This window comes from Aythya ferina (genome assembly GCF_964211825.1).
Source record: "Aythya ferina genome assembly, chromosome: 2".
NCBI classification, from domain to species: Eukaryota; Metazoa; Chordata; class Aves; order Anseriformes; family Anatidae; genus Aythya; species Aythya ferina.
In genome coordinates, this window is record NC_140297.1 from 4,085,428 (window position 1) to 4,102,695 (window position 17,268).

Genomic DNA, 17,268 nt, shown 5'->3' on the forward strand with positions numbered 1-17,268 from the left:
TTTATTAATGCTTGAAAACTGACTACCAGCTATTCATGCAAAATAAACTTTAGATTGTTTTAATAATACACTTACAGTATTGTCAATATAATACCTTGTGAAATCCCATACTACAGAAAATACAAAACTAAATGATATCTATTCATCTAATATTAGATAATTTCATTAAAAAAAAAAAAAAAAGTATAAGTATTCATATTAGATCTGACTTTCCTCATCTCCCTCTGTCTTTCTGGTTTGCAAATACTATGGTTCCTTGGAAAACTTTATAAAATAGCTTTTAGCATCATCTAATGAGATAGGAAATTCTAATCTATCAGTTAAAAATATTTCATTGATTTTTGCACAGAGTCTGGAAGAGGAGTATAAATTCTGCTCTCAGAACAGTAAACCAGTGCTGAAGACTTGCAAACAATGTCTGGGTCATATAACTCCCATTTAAGGTACTGTAGTATAATTTAACTGATATAAATCTTTTTTCTGGTCCTCCGTACAAGGGTATATTTAACCTGACTGGGGCATAAGTGTCTCATATTAGAACGATCTTGTATGATATGAAGTCAGTCTTAACATTTCTCTCTGTTTAGAGTGATTTTTACATTCATTTACACTGCTACAACTGAGAGCAGAGTATGTCCCATAAAGCACTATGTAAGAGTTAAGTATTACAATTAATACTTCTTTCACAACTGACTCTTTTTTCCTTTTAAAAAAAAAGGAAGCTAGTGTTATTTTTAAAAATTTATACTTAAAATGACATTTTTTCCCCTAAACTAACAAAAACCAGTGAAATTAAAAGCTCAGCTGACACTAAAATTCTGAATTGTTCTTTTTTTTTTTTTTATTATTATATTTTTTATTTTTACTTATGATCAAGTAAACTAACACCAAAGAACAAGCCTGAATTTTAAATTTCCTGGTTACTATTAGTTTCAGTTTGTAGCTTCACCTTTAGAATGTCATTTTCATTTTTTATTTTTATTTTTTTTTTAATATATGCACACACGTACACACACATATATATATAAATTTAGATATATATATATGTATATCAGTTTCTAAATCCAAAATGAAGTGAAAGCTAGTTGGTCATCAGAGCCTTTATGTATAAAGACTTTTAAGAATTGACATCATTGACATTTGACTGAAGTAGATGTGTACCAGTCGTGGCTTTAACTACAAGGCAAAGTTGGAAAGAATGTTTTAGTTTCTTTCAAAAACGAAACAAAACAAAATAAAAACCACGACACCAAAACCAAACCAAACCCAACCCAACCCAACCAACCAAACAAAACCAGTAAGTACATCAGTATTTAAATAAATGAATTATCCAAAGAGAGAGAAAAACACCAGGTGTGGGAAGTCATCCAAACTCTTTATCTTTTCTTTCTATAGCATCTTATTGTTCAGTTTGGTTTCTCACCAAATGCAGTTGACTTTTACTTTCCAAGACGATCATGCCAGATCTCTCTTGTGCCTCTTGCTCTGGGAAGGAAGAGTCATAATACACAGAAGTCAACCAGGTTGCAAAGGCACCACAGCACTACCCCAAAACATGCTGTGTTTGGGCACAAGTGCAGGAGATTCAAGGTTATGTGCAGGGAAACACCATCTTGGAACTCACTTTTGCTTTTAAGGTGGGAAGGAGGAGACAGTTATTTCTATTATTCAAAGAATCCAATCAATCAATCAATCAACTCCCAATCAATCAATGCCAAAAATATAGATATATCTTAATTACATGGCCCTTTTAGAAAATTCACAGCTTAGCTAGAACATAAAGCATTCCCAGAAGTGTCCCTGGGTATGGCAAAAGACAGCTGATTTCATCTCTCTTGCCTGGAGTCCCCCCACTGACTGATGATAGCTATGCATCTTCACATTGGCACAGAATTTTCTTTAAGTCCACTGGGTACATCTGACTAAATCCAACCATGAAGTTAATTTCCTGGAGTTCTTCCTGAACCTCCTAGTATGATCAACCCATGTTAGCTCCATCCTAAGACTCAAAAAAGAAACACTGGAAATTCACATGCCAAAAGACAGGGACAGGATAAGATACATTTGACTAGTATTAAAAAAAAATAATAAAAAAAATCCAAAACAAAACAAAATGAAAACCAAATTTAAAAATTACAGTGTTCATGTCCATTCACAGATTAGTATCGGTTTGGCAACCAAGGATCACAACTGCACAGCAATTACTTGTTACTTTTGACTGACAACAGATTACTTGCAGATGCTCTGAAATGTAAATCATTGAGCAGGTGGGCTTGGCTTTTAAATATTTTCCATCAATGGCCTTGAGTACAGTTGTGTATTTACAGTGATTTTTAAAAAGATATATATATACACTTCCATTGCTTTTTCACCTCTACAACCATCAAAGACATTTTGGAGGAAAGGAAATGAAAAAGGGAAGGAAAAATGAAGGGAAGGGAAGGAAAAGGAAAGAAAAATGAAAAGAGGAAAAAAGGAAAGGAAAAGGAAAAGGAAAAGGAAAAGGAAAAGGAAAAGGAAAAGGAAAAGGAAAAGGAAAAGGAAAAGGAAAAGGAAAAGGAAAAGGAAAAGGAAAAGGAAAAGGAAAAGGAAAGGAAAGGAAAGGAAAGGAAAGGAAAGGAAAGGAAAGGAAAGGAAAGGAAAGGAAAGGAAAGGAAAGGAAAGGAAAGGAAAGGAAAGGAAAGGAAAGGAAAGGAAAGGAAAGGAAACCTATACCACCAGCAAAACTATGTTTATTTGTTTTCTTTTTAAAGGGGTGGTTTTTGGTTTGCTTATTTATTGTTTTGTTTTTCTTAGCTGCTCATGTCGCTAGATTCTCCGCATTTATGCTGGACATCCGAATCTGAGAGCTGCTCTTGCTCAGAATGGAGAGTTGTGTCCCCCCGTTCACTCCGCTGCTCGCTAGAGAAGGATGACGATGTTTGAAATCCACAGCAAAATACCGGTTGACTTTCCAGCTCCTCCATTTTCTCTTTATTTCTGATTGCACCTTTAGGGAGAAACTTCAAAAGGTCATTTTTTATGTACTTAGCCGCTCGAGGACATGCTGACAAATTATCAAGCTTAGAAGAAAATAAAAAAGAAAAAAAAAATGACAGAACAATTTTAATGATAATAAAAACCCCTTACTTTATCTGAGATGACTTCTGTGTGTATGAAGAATGCCAGGCATGCAGTGGGAACAACAGCCTGGACTCAGTGTCTCTGACTACAGATAACTTAGGATCAGCCCAGAGAAAACTTCGCTTTCTGCTTTCAGCTCACCTCTCAGTAGACAACATTTCTTGCATCCATGTACATCTAAGAACCCTTCCTTTCCTATGACCTTTTATCATGGGCAGAGTAAATCACCCATAGCAAAGCAATCCCTGCTCAGAAGTCTAATTAGAAAATGAACAATGATGAAGTTTTCCCTGTTATCACCTCTACAGTTGTCATGCTTAAAAATACTGTATAATGAAATTGGCCAATATAAACTAGTGTAGCCCCACTGAATGAAACCAAGATAGAGTGTTTGGGGGATGATTCATTAAGTCATCTTCTTTATTATTTATTTATTTATTTGGATAGTCAGAAGTTAGAAGTTTAAGTGAATCACAGAATCACGGAATTGTCTAGGTTGGAAGAGACCTCAAGATCATCAAGTCCAACCTCTAACCTAATACTAACAAGTCCTCCACTAAACCATATCACTAAGTTCAACATCTAAATGTCTTTTAAAGACCCCCAGGGATCGTGACTTCACCATTTCCCTGGGTAGCCCATTCCAATGCCTAACAACTTTTTTGGTAAAGAAGTTCTTCCTAATATTCAACCTAAAACTCCCCTGGTGCAACTTCAGCCCATTCCCCCTTTTCCTGTCACCAGGCACATGGGAGAATAGACCAACCCCCACCTCATGGGGGTGAGTGAGGAATTAGTGAGGAACTAGTCTTTTCATAGTCAGGTTAACAGACATCTGTGGAAGATAATTCATTTAACCTGTGCTAAATACACACTGTTGAGTAAGACACAACCTTCTAAGTTTGTTTGTTTGTTTGTTTGTTTATTTTCCCCTCTAGATTACAAAGACAGTCCACAGTTACCTCAGTAAGTTGTTGAATATTTCAACACTTAAGCACACTTGAATGTCATTCTACAACTTTAATCTTTCCTAGGCCTTAAATATCGAGTAGAACTGTGTTGAAGATGAGTGATCTTACTTTACTACTGAAAGCCGTAAAAAACTATATTAAAACTGCATTATCCTGTAATACAGGTAACTGCAGAGAATGAGTCAGATTAGCTAAGGTCTGAGTCTCTCCTTCAAGGTGCTTCTCTCTCTGTTGACTCCAGAAGGACTCCTGGGAAACAAGTCACTTAACAAAGTAACTACCTCTGTTAGGGAACATTAATCTGAGCCATCATTTGTGGCAAGGCCAATGTTTTGTTTTGATAAAAACATCACACATCCTCCTTCTTTTGTTGAGATATTGTGAAATTCAGACTGAGGTATTAGGAAATATGTAGATGGAGAAATATGTTATAGGGAGAAATTAGAATAACAGTTATTCCTACAAAGAAATGGAATGGGAATGGAAATTGAGGGTGAGGGTGAGGGAGGATAAATATTAAAGGTCTTACCTCCCCATTCAAGAAACAATAGAGAACAGCAACAACAAAACCCTAGGTAAACATGAGAGAAAAAAAATCTTTCAGGAAATGCTGGAAAATGGAGTTTAATAAACAAACAAAACCCAAAATATTTGTACACAAAGCATATACATAAATGAATAAACACATGGTCTGAGAACTGTGCGTGCATAGTCATTATAAGAGATTTCTTTTTAACAAAAGCAGAATTCACTGTATAATCACCTGGAAAGATCCCAGTCCCAATTCAAACACTAGTCTCTCCCGCTTACTGACATTTTCAGGAGAAAAAGCAAACACCGTGTAGTGAATTCCAAACAAGGGGATAAGCAGTAGCGTAGAACGAGCCAGTCTCCTGTTGTAATAGAGTGAAAGAACTTTAATGCAGCCTTGTAATAAACAACTTGTGCTTTAATTAAAGAAGAAAACACAGAATCTATTTTGTTGCTTCCCTTTCAGGAAATACATACACTTCATAATTAAACAAACGAATATACAACATCCCCATTTGTTCCCTAACAGTAATTTTAAACAAACTGTAGTTTGCTTCCGTTTCTTCATACTGGTACAATTATAACACATTAGTAATACATTATACCCTGTATTGTTATTTCGATTTATATTATTATAAATAATTTTTTTTTCCTACACTGTCAAACATGAGAAACATGGGAAATCTTGGCATGGGATTCAAACTGCTACCATAAAACAATTATAAACCTCTCACATAATTGCTTAATTCCAGTGTTTGTTCTGAGGAAAAAGTGTTACTGATTTTCTTAAATAAGTTGAGGAAATAGATGGAGGACAAGGAAATCTATAAAACCATAAAGACCTTTGGAAGAGCTCCATGCTGTTTTTAAATTCAAATTTTTGGCCTCCTTATATTTATGCAGGATATTGCAGACTAGTTTGAATTGGCTTATTACATGCTCTATAATATCCTTAAAATTATGTTGTTTTCTTACTGAAAATGAAGACTTATTTAATATCTCCAAGAACTCTTTGAACATATCCTGTTCAAATGGGACATCAGTGCATTGCTAATGTCCCTCTGTCATACTTTGTGCACTAGCGGTGATAAACACATCACAGACTTTGCCTTGAGATGATACTAAATGCATATGATTCATTAGTCAGATGCAGACTAAATCTCAAGTCTTCGTGAAAGACCCCACAAATCACAGAGCATAGTTCATGCAAAATATCAAGTTAGACATTGGCCAAAAGTATTTTAACTAGAGAAAGAAGAAAACCTTGAAATGAGATAAAGAGAGTGCAAAGTCTTCATTTTTGGTGACCTCTAAAATAAGTAAGTTATACAGGAGTGACTCAGTACAGTGGATTAAGAAGTTTCAAGGTCTCTTCTAGTCCTTTTTCTCTATGAGTATGAAATTAGATTGATAAAAAGGAATGAAAATATTGTAGAAAATATTATAGAATAATGCTCTCCATAAAATCTCCATAAAAAAATAAAGTTTGTAATGAATTTAATAGTATCTTCAACTACCAATAGGATACAAAGAAATCAAATGAAGATTGTAAACAGGAGAAATAAGTATGATTTCTAAAGTTCTGCTATGCTTTTTATTCGGGTTTAATGTCAATAACAATCAAATGATAAATGCTATTTTGATTCAAATATTACTGTGAATTAGTATGGTGTATTTCACAGCAGTCATAGGGGATTACTTTTGGGAAAGATGCAGAATTTTCTCTATAGCCAGTTTTCTGGCATTAGTAATTTAATTAATCATTAAATTAGTTTATAAGATCTTGAAATATAATGTCATCATCAACTTATTTGAGATGTTGTCTTCAGTAGTGTCATAGGAGTCATGAAGAAAATATATGAAATGTAAGAAGCTGAAATTTCATCCTGAAATTTCATCCTGAAATTTCTGTATGATTAAGATCAACAGAGAGGAAAATAAGATTTTAATAGGAAGAAAAACTTAAGCTATTACTAATGGCTGTGCAGATGATGATGAACTGTGTTTTTCTGAAAATATCAGGAAGAAAGACAAAGCAGCAGCTGTGAGACTGATGTGTATATGTGCAATGGTGAAATGAAGATGTTAAAGATAAGAATATAGTGAAATTCTCAGCAGTGCAACATGAAGGATGCCATCCAAGACAAGGCCATCCTCTTTTCTTCCCACGTTTTTTCAGACAAAGGAACATGGGGGACAGATCCAAGTGTTTTGAGGACAATAATCAGTTAATGAGTTTTAAACAGACTGGAAGAGGCATATTCTCCAAAGGTATAGAAAAAAACTTGATAATTTTCCAATGGGTAAAGGAATATTTCAAGCTTACTTACCAAAAAAAAAAAAAAAAAAGAAGAAAAGAAAAAGAAAAAAAGAAAAAAAAGTGTAAAACAATAATAATAATAATAATAAAAAAAAGTATGTGTGCAAATATATATATATATATATATACATATATATATTTGAGGCCGGCATTCTATTTTCCATCTGTCACCTTCCTTAAAAACAGCTTAAGAATCAGATTCCAATAGTATGGAATGAACATTTCCATGGAATATCAACTTTCCATAAAGTTAGTCCAAAAAGACAAAGGTAATTGTGTCTCTTATTTTTCCTCATTCCTGAGTGTGTTTCCTTAACCAAGTGAAATTATAGAAAGACATCCTTATAATAAATGTAACAAAAAGTAGAAAGGTCATCTAACTTTGACCTGTCTCTGGAGCAACCATGTCTATTTTGCCATTGCACATCCACACTTTTTCAGGTGACTCCTGAAATGTCTGTGCATATTACATGGGACAAAACCAGGCTTGAAATGGAAATGAAAATACACATCATATTGCATTGTTGAATAGAATTCTAAGAAAATTCTACTAAGTGTTCTAGTGTGATCATATTCTGCATTTTAAAACATGATTCTATGAGACAAATTTATGCTATTATCTAAACAAATGCAGTAACTACTGCTCGAATGAAATATAGAGAGAGAAAGAGAGATGTTACAGGCAACAAGCACCAATGAGGTCTAAATGGTCTAAATAGGTTCTTCCAGCTTCTTTGAATGTGACAATAAAGATATATCTCTAGATTCACAATCTGCAGATATAACTGTAAGAAAATCTGCTCTGGATATGTGAGGATGTTATTTTCAATAACTGAAGGCAGGCGTTAAAAAACATGGGTCTTCTACACCAGGTGACATGAAGCTCAAGAAGTGATTGAGGAAATTTGTGGTTGTTACTTTTTTTTCTGTCTTTGAGATAGAGGTGAAAGCTGTAGCTTAGAGCTTTCACTCCCATTAGTTCCAGATATTCCCACTGAAATAGTGTCTTGAACCTTTTCTCCTGGGACTATAGCTGCTCCTATTGGACTAAGTGCAGAGTAGTGTAGCTTGAAAAAAAAAAAAAAAAAAAAAGTGTATTTACATAAGATTTGACAGATGTTATAGCACTGTGCTATTAAGGTAAAAATAAAATACACAATAACTTGTATTCTGGCAAACAGTTTGTTGCCTTGTGCTTAGAGAATCTTATCATTCAACTTTTTGGAGACTATCACAGACTTTCAAATGATGCAAAAGACCTTCAAAACCACAGGCTTTGAGGAAAATTGTTGTTATATTTTCCCTTTATTGTCAATAAAGAGTAACAGGCACTTATGTATGAAGATGAATTGTCTCTTCCTAAGTCCTTTAAATGTCATCTCCATGTTTCTCTATTGACTGTAAAGGAGGTTTAGACTAGGTTTGTGACATAAATTGCGATAAAAGACTTGTAAAGTTTAGATCAGAGGAATTCCGTCTCTTTGGTCCTAACTCAGTGATGAATATGTGCAAAAAGTTTTAATGACAATATTTCAAATAGAAAGATAAACAGTAAACCATGAAGATAAAGGATGTTACCATCAGTAATATGCTTAGTAGATCTCCTGTTTAATAAGCCAGAGAATCTATTTTATCTAAAGGATGCTAACATGTTAACCTGACTTTTGTGAATGTCTGTATTCTCCCTGACAGGTACATATCTTATCCAGAAGCTTAAATAGGTCTGTAGGACTTTGGAAGACTTGAGGCAAGACCTAGACACAATAACTGATGATGTCTTTATTTTCCCATGTATAAATCATGTTTTCAGACTAACGGCTTGAAAAGCAGTGGAGGCTTACTGAGATTTCCATTTCTGGCACAAAAAGTACAGTTTAAATTTTTTTTTGGGGGGGAAGTGTATAATTTTTCTGGCCTCCTGTTTAGGCTGAACTCTCCCTGCCATTGACTATGTAGAGAATTCCACCTTTGGCAGCTGTCAGTCCTCTGTCTTTGTGAAGTGCTGCACTTAACACGAAGTTTGTTTCCCTGCGAAGGCTCAACACAAAATCTATATTTTTGTTAAGGTTAAGAGGAGAACCTTGTATTTAAAGTATCTCCTCCTAAATGTGCATCCCAGTTTTGCCACTACTTTTTTTAGACTTCAGACTTCTTTCCATGCAGAAAATGGACCTGCTGCCTGCCTCTCTGCTAGTCTCTATTCTTTCCACCTGTTTTTGCATGACATATGTCTGTTGACTGAATCTTTTGAGCATTGTCAGAGCTCTGTTTTTTAAATACCTTGAGGAGATGTAGAATCACAATCAGGGGAAGCTTATATTCACGCTTAAAATGGGTTTTGTTAGTAAGAAGACATATCAAATTACAGAACTGTAAGTTACTAAAAATTTGTTTTCCTTAATGATTTCAGCAAATACTATTCTTCAGCAAAATGCTGTACTTGTGGATCAGTGGAGCCGGAGATCCCTGGGAGTGTTGATTTTCACTCATAAGCCTGATATAAAATTCAGGGGAATGTTCACCAGAAAGTATAGAGTATAAGATTTCTGAAAGGTACACATTTCATCTAAACGAATCCTGTGGGCTTCTTGCACAAGTAACAGAGAGTGAGATGCACTATGAGAACATTATTAGTTCTTGTCTCTAAACAAAAAGACACATTTTTCCTCATCCCTTCATGTATACTGACAAACCTCACTCAGTTCATCAGACTTGTACACCAACTGAATGTCTGATTCACTCAAGCCTGCCCTACTCTACCCCTACTGTTATAGCAAACTTTCAGGTGAAACATTTCCTCTCAGAATGACCAGAGAACACCACTTTGCTGTATAATAAAGACTATCTATTAATAGTTTCTATAGAGACACTATCCAAAATCATAAATAGCATCAGTGATAATTACAAATTAAAAAAAAAAAAAAAGCTTTTAAATCTTTGATCAAGGTGCATCAGCAAAAGCACAGAACAACAAAAAATTCTACATGCAACAATAACTAAATGAATGCTTGCTCTTCAGTTACTACCCATCTGCTTATATTCAATCATTTATTTGCAACATGCTTCATACAAACACAGTAATGTTACAGGATTGCGTACACTTACAGGGTAATGGTTGATAGTTCTGACATCTTGCAAGAGTGCTGGTTAGCCCTCTTAGGCTTACAGTAGCATTTCTGAACGCAGCTGCTAAATATGACAAGATTAGCATTTTTTTCAGCATATTGTGAACAGGCCAAGGTAGGTCACTTTCAACACATTTCATGAGACACATCACAAAGATGGAAAGCGGACATGACAGAATGAAGTTACAACACAAAACAGCTGCTTGACTGAAGCAAAAATAAAGAAATAAAATAAAAATAAAATGCATTGGGTGTCACTGGCAACTGGGATGTGTCGATTCACAGACAAACCAAAGATCAAACAACCTGGAGGCAGGTGGGCAGTTTTACGCATCCAAAATACACATGACTTTTGCAGTCTGGTAGTGTACAGAGGGTAACAGAACAATATATTAAATGAAAGCTGACTGCACGCTTGTGGAGAACAATCAAATAATAACATAAACTTGTAGGATGGAAATTAATCTATGGTGAAGTTGGAGCAGATTTCTTCATTTTCATGTATAAATACCCAAGGTGGTGTGAATCCCTTCTTTCTAGTGAAGATTACTACTAAGGACACCAAAGCACTTCTTTGACCAGATACATATTATTTTTTGTCCAGCACACTAAGAAAGGTGGGGTTGTATAAGCAGCAGGCTCATTATGATAGACCAGAACTGTGATCCCTACATGCTGTACTCTAAAAGAAACTATAGAGAATGGGAAGTGTACATTTAAAATTAACCACAGAGAGGCTAATTTGAATCAGTTGTTAAAAATAGTAATCTTGAAACAACATGGGAAAGCATGTTGAAGGATCTGAGGGATAGATATGTTGTATCTGCTATGTCAGACTTTAAAAATTAAACCATGAGAATTAACAATAGGAATCTGTTGTTGAGGTATATGTGGGGATTTCTGTTTGATATTTTGTTTTGTTTTCAACACATGGTTATTTTGGTGGAATTCACCTCAGTGAAGCTTGGATATTTACAGTAATAATTGGATATTTACAGTCTAACTAAACTGGACATGAATTGGCCCATTGGGAATCATCAGAGGGATGGTCATGTGAGAAGTACATACTTGTTGGTCAAGTTATATCTATTTTAGATGTCTACTTTAGGATGGGTTGAATAGAAAACTCCAATAAGTGTCCTGATTAAATCTTTGTTGACTCTAAAGGATACTCTGGTTTTATTTTTATTATTATTTTTTTTTTTTATTTTTTTTTTTTAGCAATTGCCTAGAAAGTGAATCAAAAGCTACTTCTGTTTCTCTGCTAATATGCATGGTCTATGATTTCTGTTCATCTAGTTATAGATGGAAGAAACACTTCATAGCTTTAACAGTATAATAAAGTAAGTTGAAAACAGGTTAAATCTCTCCCTACTGGTAACACTTTTAAGCCAATCCCATTTAATGGGACTCTTTTTTTTTTTTTTTTTTTCCCCTGTAGGATAATCAAAAACCTACATTTCTATTAGTGACTATAGAGACTATAGCTTAAGAGCTGGAAAAATTACAGTGTAGTGGAATGCAAACATCCAGCAGATAGAAAAATCAATCATGTTTCAACTTGCAAAAAGAAAAGAAAAGAAAACAAAACAAAACTCTTTTCTTGTATGAAGTTGAAGGAAATATGAAAATGACTGTTCCTTTTACAGAATCATTTATTGAATAAAATTTTGCACTACCTCTGTCTTTTACACAAGTGAGTTGTGCTTTACTCAATATTTAAAACTGATTAAAAACATGGATGAAATTTTTAAAAAAGTTCAGAGAAAGTTCCTTTTTACAATGGCTGAGACTTTCAAAAGTGACTGGATTTTGAGTGTCTCATTCTTGGATAACCTGAGTTGAAACAGCAGAAAATTATCAGAACAACTTTTACCACAACAGGGCTGCCCAGCTTGTGCTGAAAAATGGTGTTTATGAATCCATTTTAAGGTACATAATCTGAAAATGAACTAAAAATCAAATAATCTAAAAATCAATAATCGCTTTTAAAAATCTTAGTTATGGGGTGTAGTGGCAGATTGTTTTCTTCACTGACATGCTTGAAGCTGCACAGGTAATCTGGAAAAAAAATGTCACTGATTATAACTCTTTCCTTTACTGATTATGTCCTGTTTTATTTGGCAAGGATTGACTTTCATTATAGTGAGTAGAACTAATATGACAGCATTTGTTTTTCTGATATAATTATCGAAAAGGTAAGACTTGATTCTAAAAAAAAAAAAAAGATATCTAAGAAATAACTGCTATTCTACTGCCAATGAGGGTAAGATCATACCTTAGAATGGAAAACTTCTTTAGCATTTCTTAAGAAAATGTTGATATTTTAGCATGCTTTTAACATTTTTCTGTCATCATATCTAATTTACCTAATTATCTCCCTGATGTTAGATATTTTAAAGTCACTTAAAATCTTCAGAATATAGAACTGACAAGAGTTTTCTTTCCTTTTCAGTTTGCTATTATTAATTTATTTATTAATTTATTTTTAAGCAAAGTTGAAACATCAATAGAAAGAAATGGAGAAAGAGAAAAGACAGAAGAGGCAAGAATCAGAAAGAAATGAAAAGGAGGAAAAATAACTAAATAAGAGAAAAATAATATAAATGAGATTATGGATATCAAAACATTACATGAATTAGGGCAGAAGCCTCAGATTTCTGTAGGCACAAACAAAATGGAACTGGTCACGTTTAACTATATGCATCTAAGAAGAATTTAAACTGAACTACCATCTTTAACTTACTCAATCATGGAAAGAAACAGGCACTTCCAGAGGTTGGTCTAACCTATGCAACAGAGGCATCTAAGACATACGGGATGCATTGTCTTATGGAGAGGTGCCCTGGTCTCTCGATTTGACCATAGACAACAACTAGACTGCTTAGATTAAATACGAGACTTTAGACAGCTAAAGGCAAACAAGCTGAGTCTCACCGCATGTGTCCTGTGCATGGACTGCAGCTGCATCTGGAAGGAAGAGGGAGGGTGCTAGGGTGGAAGGGGAAAGAAAAAGTTAAACATTCCCAGGATGAAATGAGTGATGTATGATGTGGCTGAAGACCATCTTGTCAGACCTTACGTCTAGCAAGTTAATGCAAATGAGAGAGTTCACAAATTTGAGGCAAAAGTAGTTGCAATTCAGTCCTAAGGACTTTGTAGGTTTTGCAGAGATGCTTAGGAGAAGTAAAATGAGTATGATTTTTTTTTTTTTTTTTTTTTTCAGGGGAGTGACATTATGCATTTTTACCAAGCCCTTGTACATACATAATGAAAAATCAGGGCTCTGGGTTTTGGTCATTAATAGTACACAGGGAAAGGAAAAGTTTGTGGGTTGTCTCTGAATATGCTGAAGGTAGAGCCTCTGGGAAAACATAATGAAGGTAGAATTTGATTAACAGAATTTAATACTGTGCCTCATTAAGAACCTTTGTGCACCCTGCTCAAATAATTTTATGTAACCTTACTCCAAATAGGATTGGCAACCTAGTCACTGAAAAAGAAAAATAAAACAAAATATGTAGCAGTAGGGAAGAAATGTAGAAACAAACTAGTGAAATAACTGCTGAAAATACAGTAAAAAGTTAACCAAAGTGAAAGTTGAAAGATTGTATGGGAGAGAGAGCGGAAAAACTGAAAAATGCAGCTGTACCATCTAATATTTATATCCGATATTGCTACAGGCTGTGGGAAATCCTTTCCTTGCTACTCAGTAGCTAAGGATTTCTTGCACCTTGACTTGTTTACTGGTCAAAACACAAGCTAGCTTTACAGAAATCCTTTATTTACAGATCAAATGTGAGCAAAAAGCAAGGATGGTACAATCCTACCCCACTGCAGTGAATGTGGGCGCTATCCACTGCATGCAAGTAGACTCATTCACTTCTCTCATTCAGACAGAATAAAAAGCACGGATGCTACTCAGCAAAGTGGTTATTTAGTTTCATCTCATGTAACTTTCGCAGTTTATAATATAGATATCTGCCTCTAACCCTGTCATCCCATACTCACTTTGCAGTCAGTGGTGAGAAACAGATATTATATGAGATCTGTCTGCCCTCTTTTAACATTTTGTTTATAATGAAATAAGAGGTTACCAAGGATCTTATTCAATGAAACGGGTAGATCTCTACTGACTACAAGAGACCAATATGATTAGCCTATTAAATCAGTTGGATCCTATACTGTCTTTCTAAATGTACAACCATTGTTGTGCTCTCAGTAAAAAGCTATTGCTGTTTCTCTATTCTGCAATTGAAAACAAGTCCAAAAGTCCTAGTCTAGTCATGTTTTAGTCTAGTTATAAAGTTATAGTTATAAAGTTCTACTTTGTACTCCTGAAACCACCAAACTAAAAAACTTTCTTCTGATATCTCTAAGGGGTCTGAGGTATTCTAGGTTCATCTTCTGACAAATGGTAATAAATTGAAAACAAGTTTGGATAAATGAGGCAAAGTGTTACATCACGTTTTCAGTCTTTGTTCAAACACATTGGTTCAATTGACATCCTTGGGTGGTAGATTTTTATTTATTCCATCTGTTTAACATGTACGAGGTTATTTTTTATTTTTATTTATTTATTTTTCTGTTCTGAGTAGGAGCATATTGCACGGTTCAGGTTATTTTTATTTATTTAGTTAGTTTTTTCCCCAGTGATTTGTAGAAACACAGAAGATTTTCACTTTTTGTGTCTATGAATCTAAGAAAGGCAATGAACTTCAGACTTGTTTATGCAGGAATTCTCACAAGAGTGTCTTATGTATTTCAAAGCTTCCACTTAAAAAAAAAACACATGGAGAAAAATTTCTCCATGAGTGTACATTTTATTTCCACCAAAGACAGATCTAATCACTGAAACTGAAAGCTAGCATGGTAAGTAAAATAAATAAATAAATAAATAAAACTGACACGGAAATTACATGTCTGTGAGGAAACCTGTACTTCTTCTACAGAGAATGAGACCAGATTAGTGTTTGCAGACTATAGATGCAGTTAAAAATAGATGTTTAACAAAAACTAATTAGAACTGAAACTTCTTGGCCAAAATATATATATATATTTTATATACATAGATATATATATATATTTGTTTTTCCAGTACTGAACCTTGAAGATGAAACAGTGAAACAGAGTGGATAAAGAGAGACAAAAGTCAACTCTAGCTTCTTCATTCTTGACTTTGCTAACATCTATAGGGTGGTCGTGCAAGGATAGAGAAAACAATTGTTTATACTCAAAGGTCAAAAAGTAAAGAGGTAAAGTTTAAAGTTTAGCTGTGTTCTAGAGAAGAAAACAAGTAGTATTTCCATCAAAAAATAGACTTGAATTAAATGTAACCTCAAAATTATATGTCCTCATCCTTCTATATTAACTCTGAGATTCTACTTCCACATGATAGGTTATTCTCACTGACTCTAGAATATAACTTAATGTCATGCACAATGGACTAATTCTGATGGAGGTGCATTAACATAACTTCAGGGAAGGAGACAATAGTGTGTTTAGTGAGAAAAATGTACCACATCAAACAAGATTCTTAAATGATTTTGAATTTAGGTTTACTGCTTGAAACAGTGACTATGTATGCCCAAATCCAACCATTAAACATCAGAGAATATGATTAGTTTATGCCTCATAATCTTTAAAACATATAAACAAGTAAAATCTGCAGTGTGTTTATTGTCTCAGTCAGGCAGAAGAAGTGGACATTCAAGCGTTATAGACAGGTCTTAGTCTGGTCAGCCAACAAAGCTCAGCATTGGTGTAGCTACATTGGGTTTACATAATTTGGAGCTCTAAAGCTTCAGTTATGTTGCTGTGCTTCACCTGCCTTACATATTTCAGAATATCCCTGTGGGGAAGGATCCAAGTTTCAACCCATCTCCTTAACCCTCCTTAGTGAAGAAAAGAGAATGATGTTTTTGTTGAAAAGGCTTGGGCTTTCAGGCATTTAATCATCTGAACAACACCAGTGATTTCAACTGGAGTAAGACAAATTACAGTTCAGAAACTCTCTCTGTAATGATACTAATGCACAGGAGCTGGAGTTCTAAAACTATGATGTAAGCCATGTGTACAACCTTAGACTGGCCGAATTGTGAGGTAAAATACATTTGCTTAAACCACCTTCATTAAGACTGAATTCAATATTAAGCCATTGCAACTTGGTGGCCTTTAAGTGAGTTTTCATATTATCCAAGGTGAGAAAAATTTCTTCTGGGGAATTAACCAGTTACCACCACATGGCTACCGTTATGCACAATATTAGTTAAAAAAAGCCTCATGAGCATTTCACCATTCCAGATTAAAAAATAAAAATAGAAAATCTTATGCTTTCAATGCCTTCTTCCTTGTCTCTTCCATACCTCAGGATCTAAGGACTATCTACTTGCTTGGAGAATCTCCTCTAAGGAAGGATGTCTAATTCTTCAGACATAAAACCAAAATCACTGAATGTGAAGCATGTTAGTTGCTGAAGTGAGACACGAGAAATCAATGGTAAGGAGAAGCAGAGACACTGAGGGAAAATTAAACTCCTTTTGTTCTTACATGGTAGAGGCAAAAATGTGAATGGCAGAAAAAAGTGAATGGAAAACCATGGATGCTGGTGTTCATCGAGCTTTGACATAAATTGAAAGCACGTTCAAGATCAGAGATGTCAGAATTATTCCCCATTCTCTGCAGTCTTTTAACAACTGCTGCATGACCAGTTGCTTCAACTTTGTTTTTACTTTTACACTAAGTAAATTCCAAGAAATAATGCTGCAAACTCACTTGGGACAAATAAAATTCCAAGTTTTTCCTTTTTAGTGTAATAATGCCTTAAAGCAACTAACATAGTTATTAGCAGTGCAGGAGGGAGAGTGAAAACATCTAGAATGATCTGATTTGGATGCTCCCATTTCAGCTTCCAATTTGAGGTTTCTAAAAAATGATCTGAATTTCCAAAATTATCAACATTATCTTCTCTACTAAACAAACTAAAGAATATAATAGTGCTCTCAAATTTATGGGTAATTCATGAAGACACATTGCCTTTGGCACTGGACATTCTTCCACTGATTTCAGTGACCACTAACATTTATCAATGTAGATCAAAATTAGGTTATTCATTTCAGTGAGGTGCAGTGACTTTAGAAACACATTTATAGAAACACATTCTTCAGGAAGCCTACCTTATTTTTGCTAATTAGTGAAC

The 17,268-nt window shown here is 34.4% G+C and overlaps 1 protein-coding gene across 10 annotated transcripts in view; it reads right to left on the reverse strand.

Moving 5' to 3' along the window:
- Window positions 1-811: 811 nt before the first annotated feature.
- ADCYAP1R1 (ADCYAP receptor type I) overlaps window positions 812-17,268 on the reverse strand; it is a 140,480-nt gene continuing 124,023 nt past the window's right edge. For 2 of the 10 annotated variants that reach the window (XM_084508719.1, XM_084508716.1), the window contains exons 15-19: window positions 13,008-13,061; window positions 10,051-10,134; window positions 4,858-4,987; window positions 4,624-4,665; window positions 812-3,002 (exon numbers count right to left, since the gene is read on the reverse strand). In XM_084508719.1, the coding sequence (XP_084364845.1) occupies window positions 2,793-3,002; window positions 4,624-4,665; window positions 4,858-4,987; window positions 10,051-10,134; window positions 13,008-13,061 (520 nt within the window). In that variant the 3' untranslated portion in view covers window positions 812-2,792. The remainder of the gene's footprint in view (window positions 3,003-4,623; window positions 4,666-4,857; window positions 4,988-10,050; window positions 10,135-13,007; window positions 13,062-17,268) is intronic. The other 8 variants (XM_084508724.1, XM_084508725.1, XM_084508718.1 and 5 more) reach the window with 7 other exon arrangements.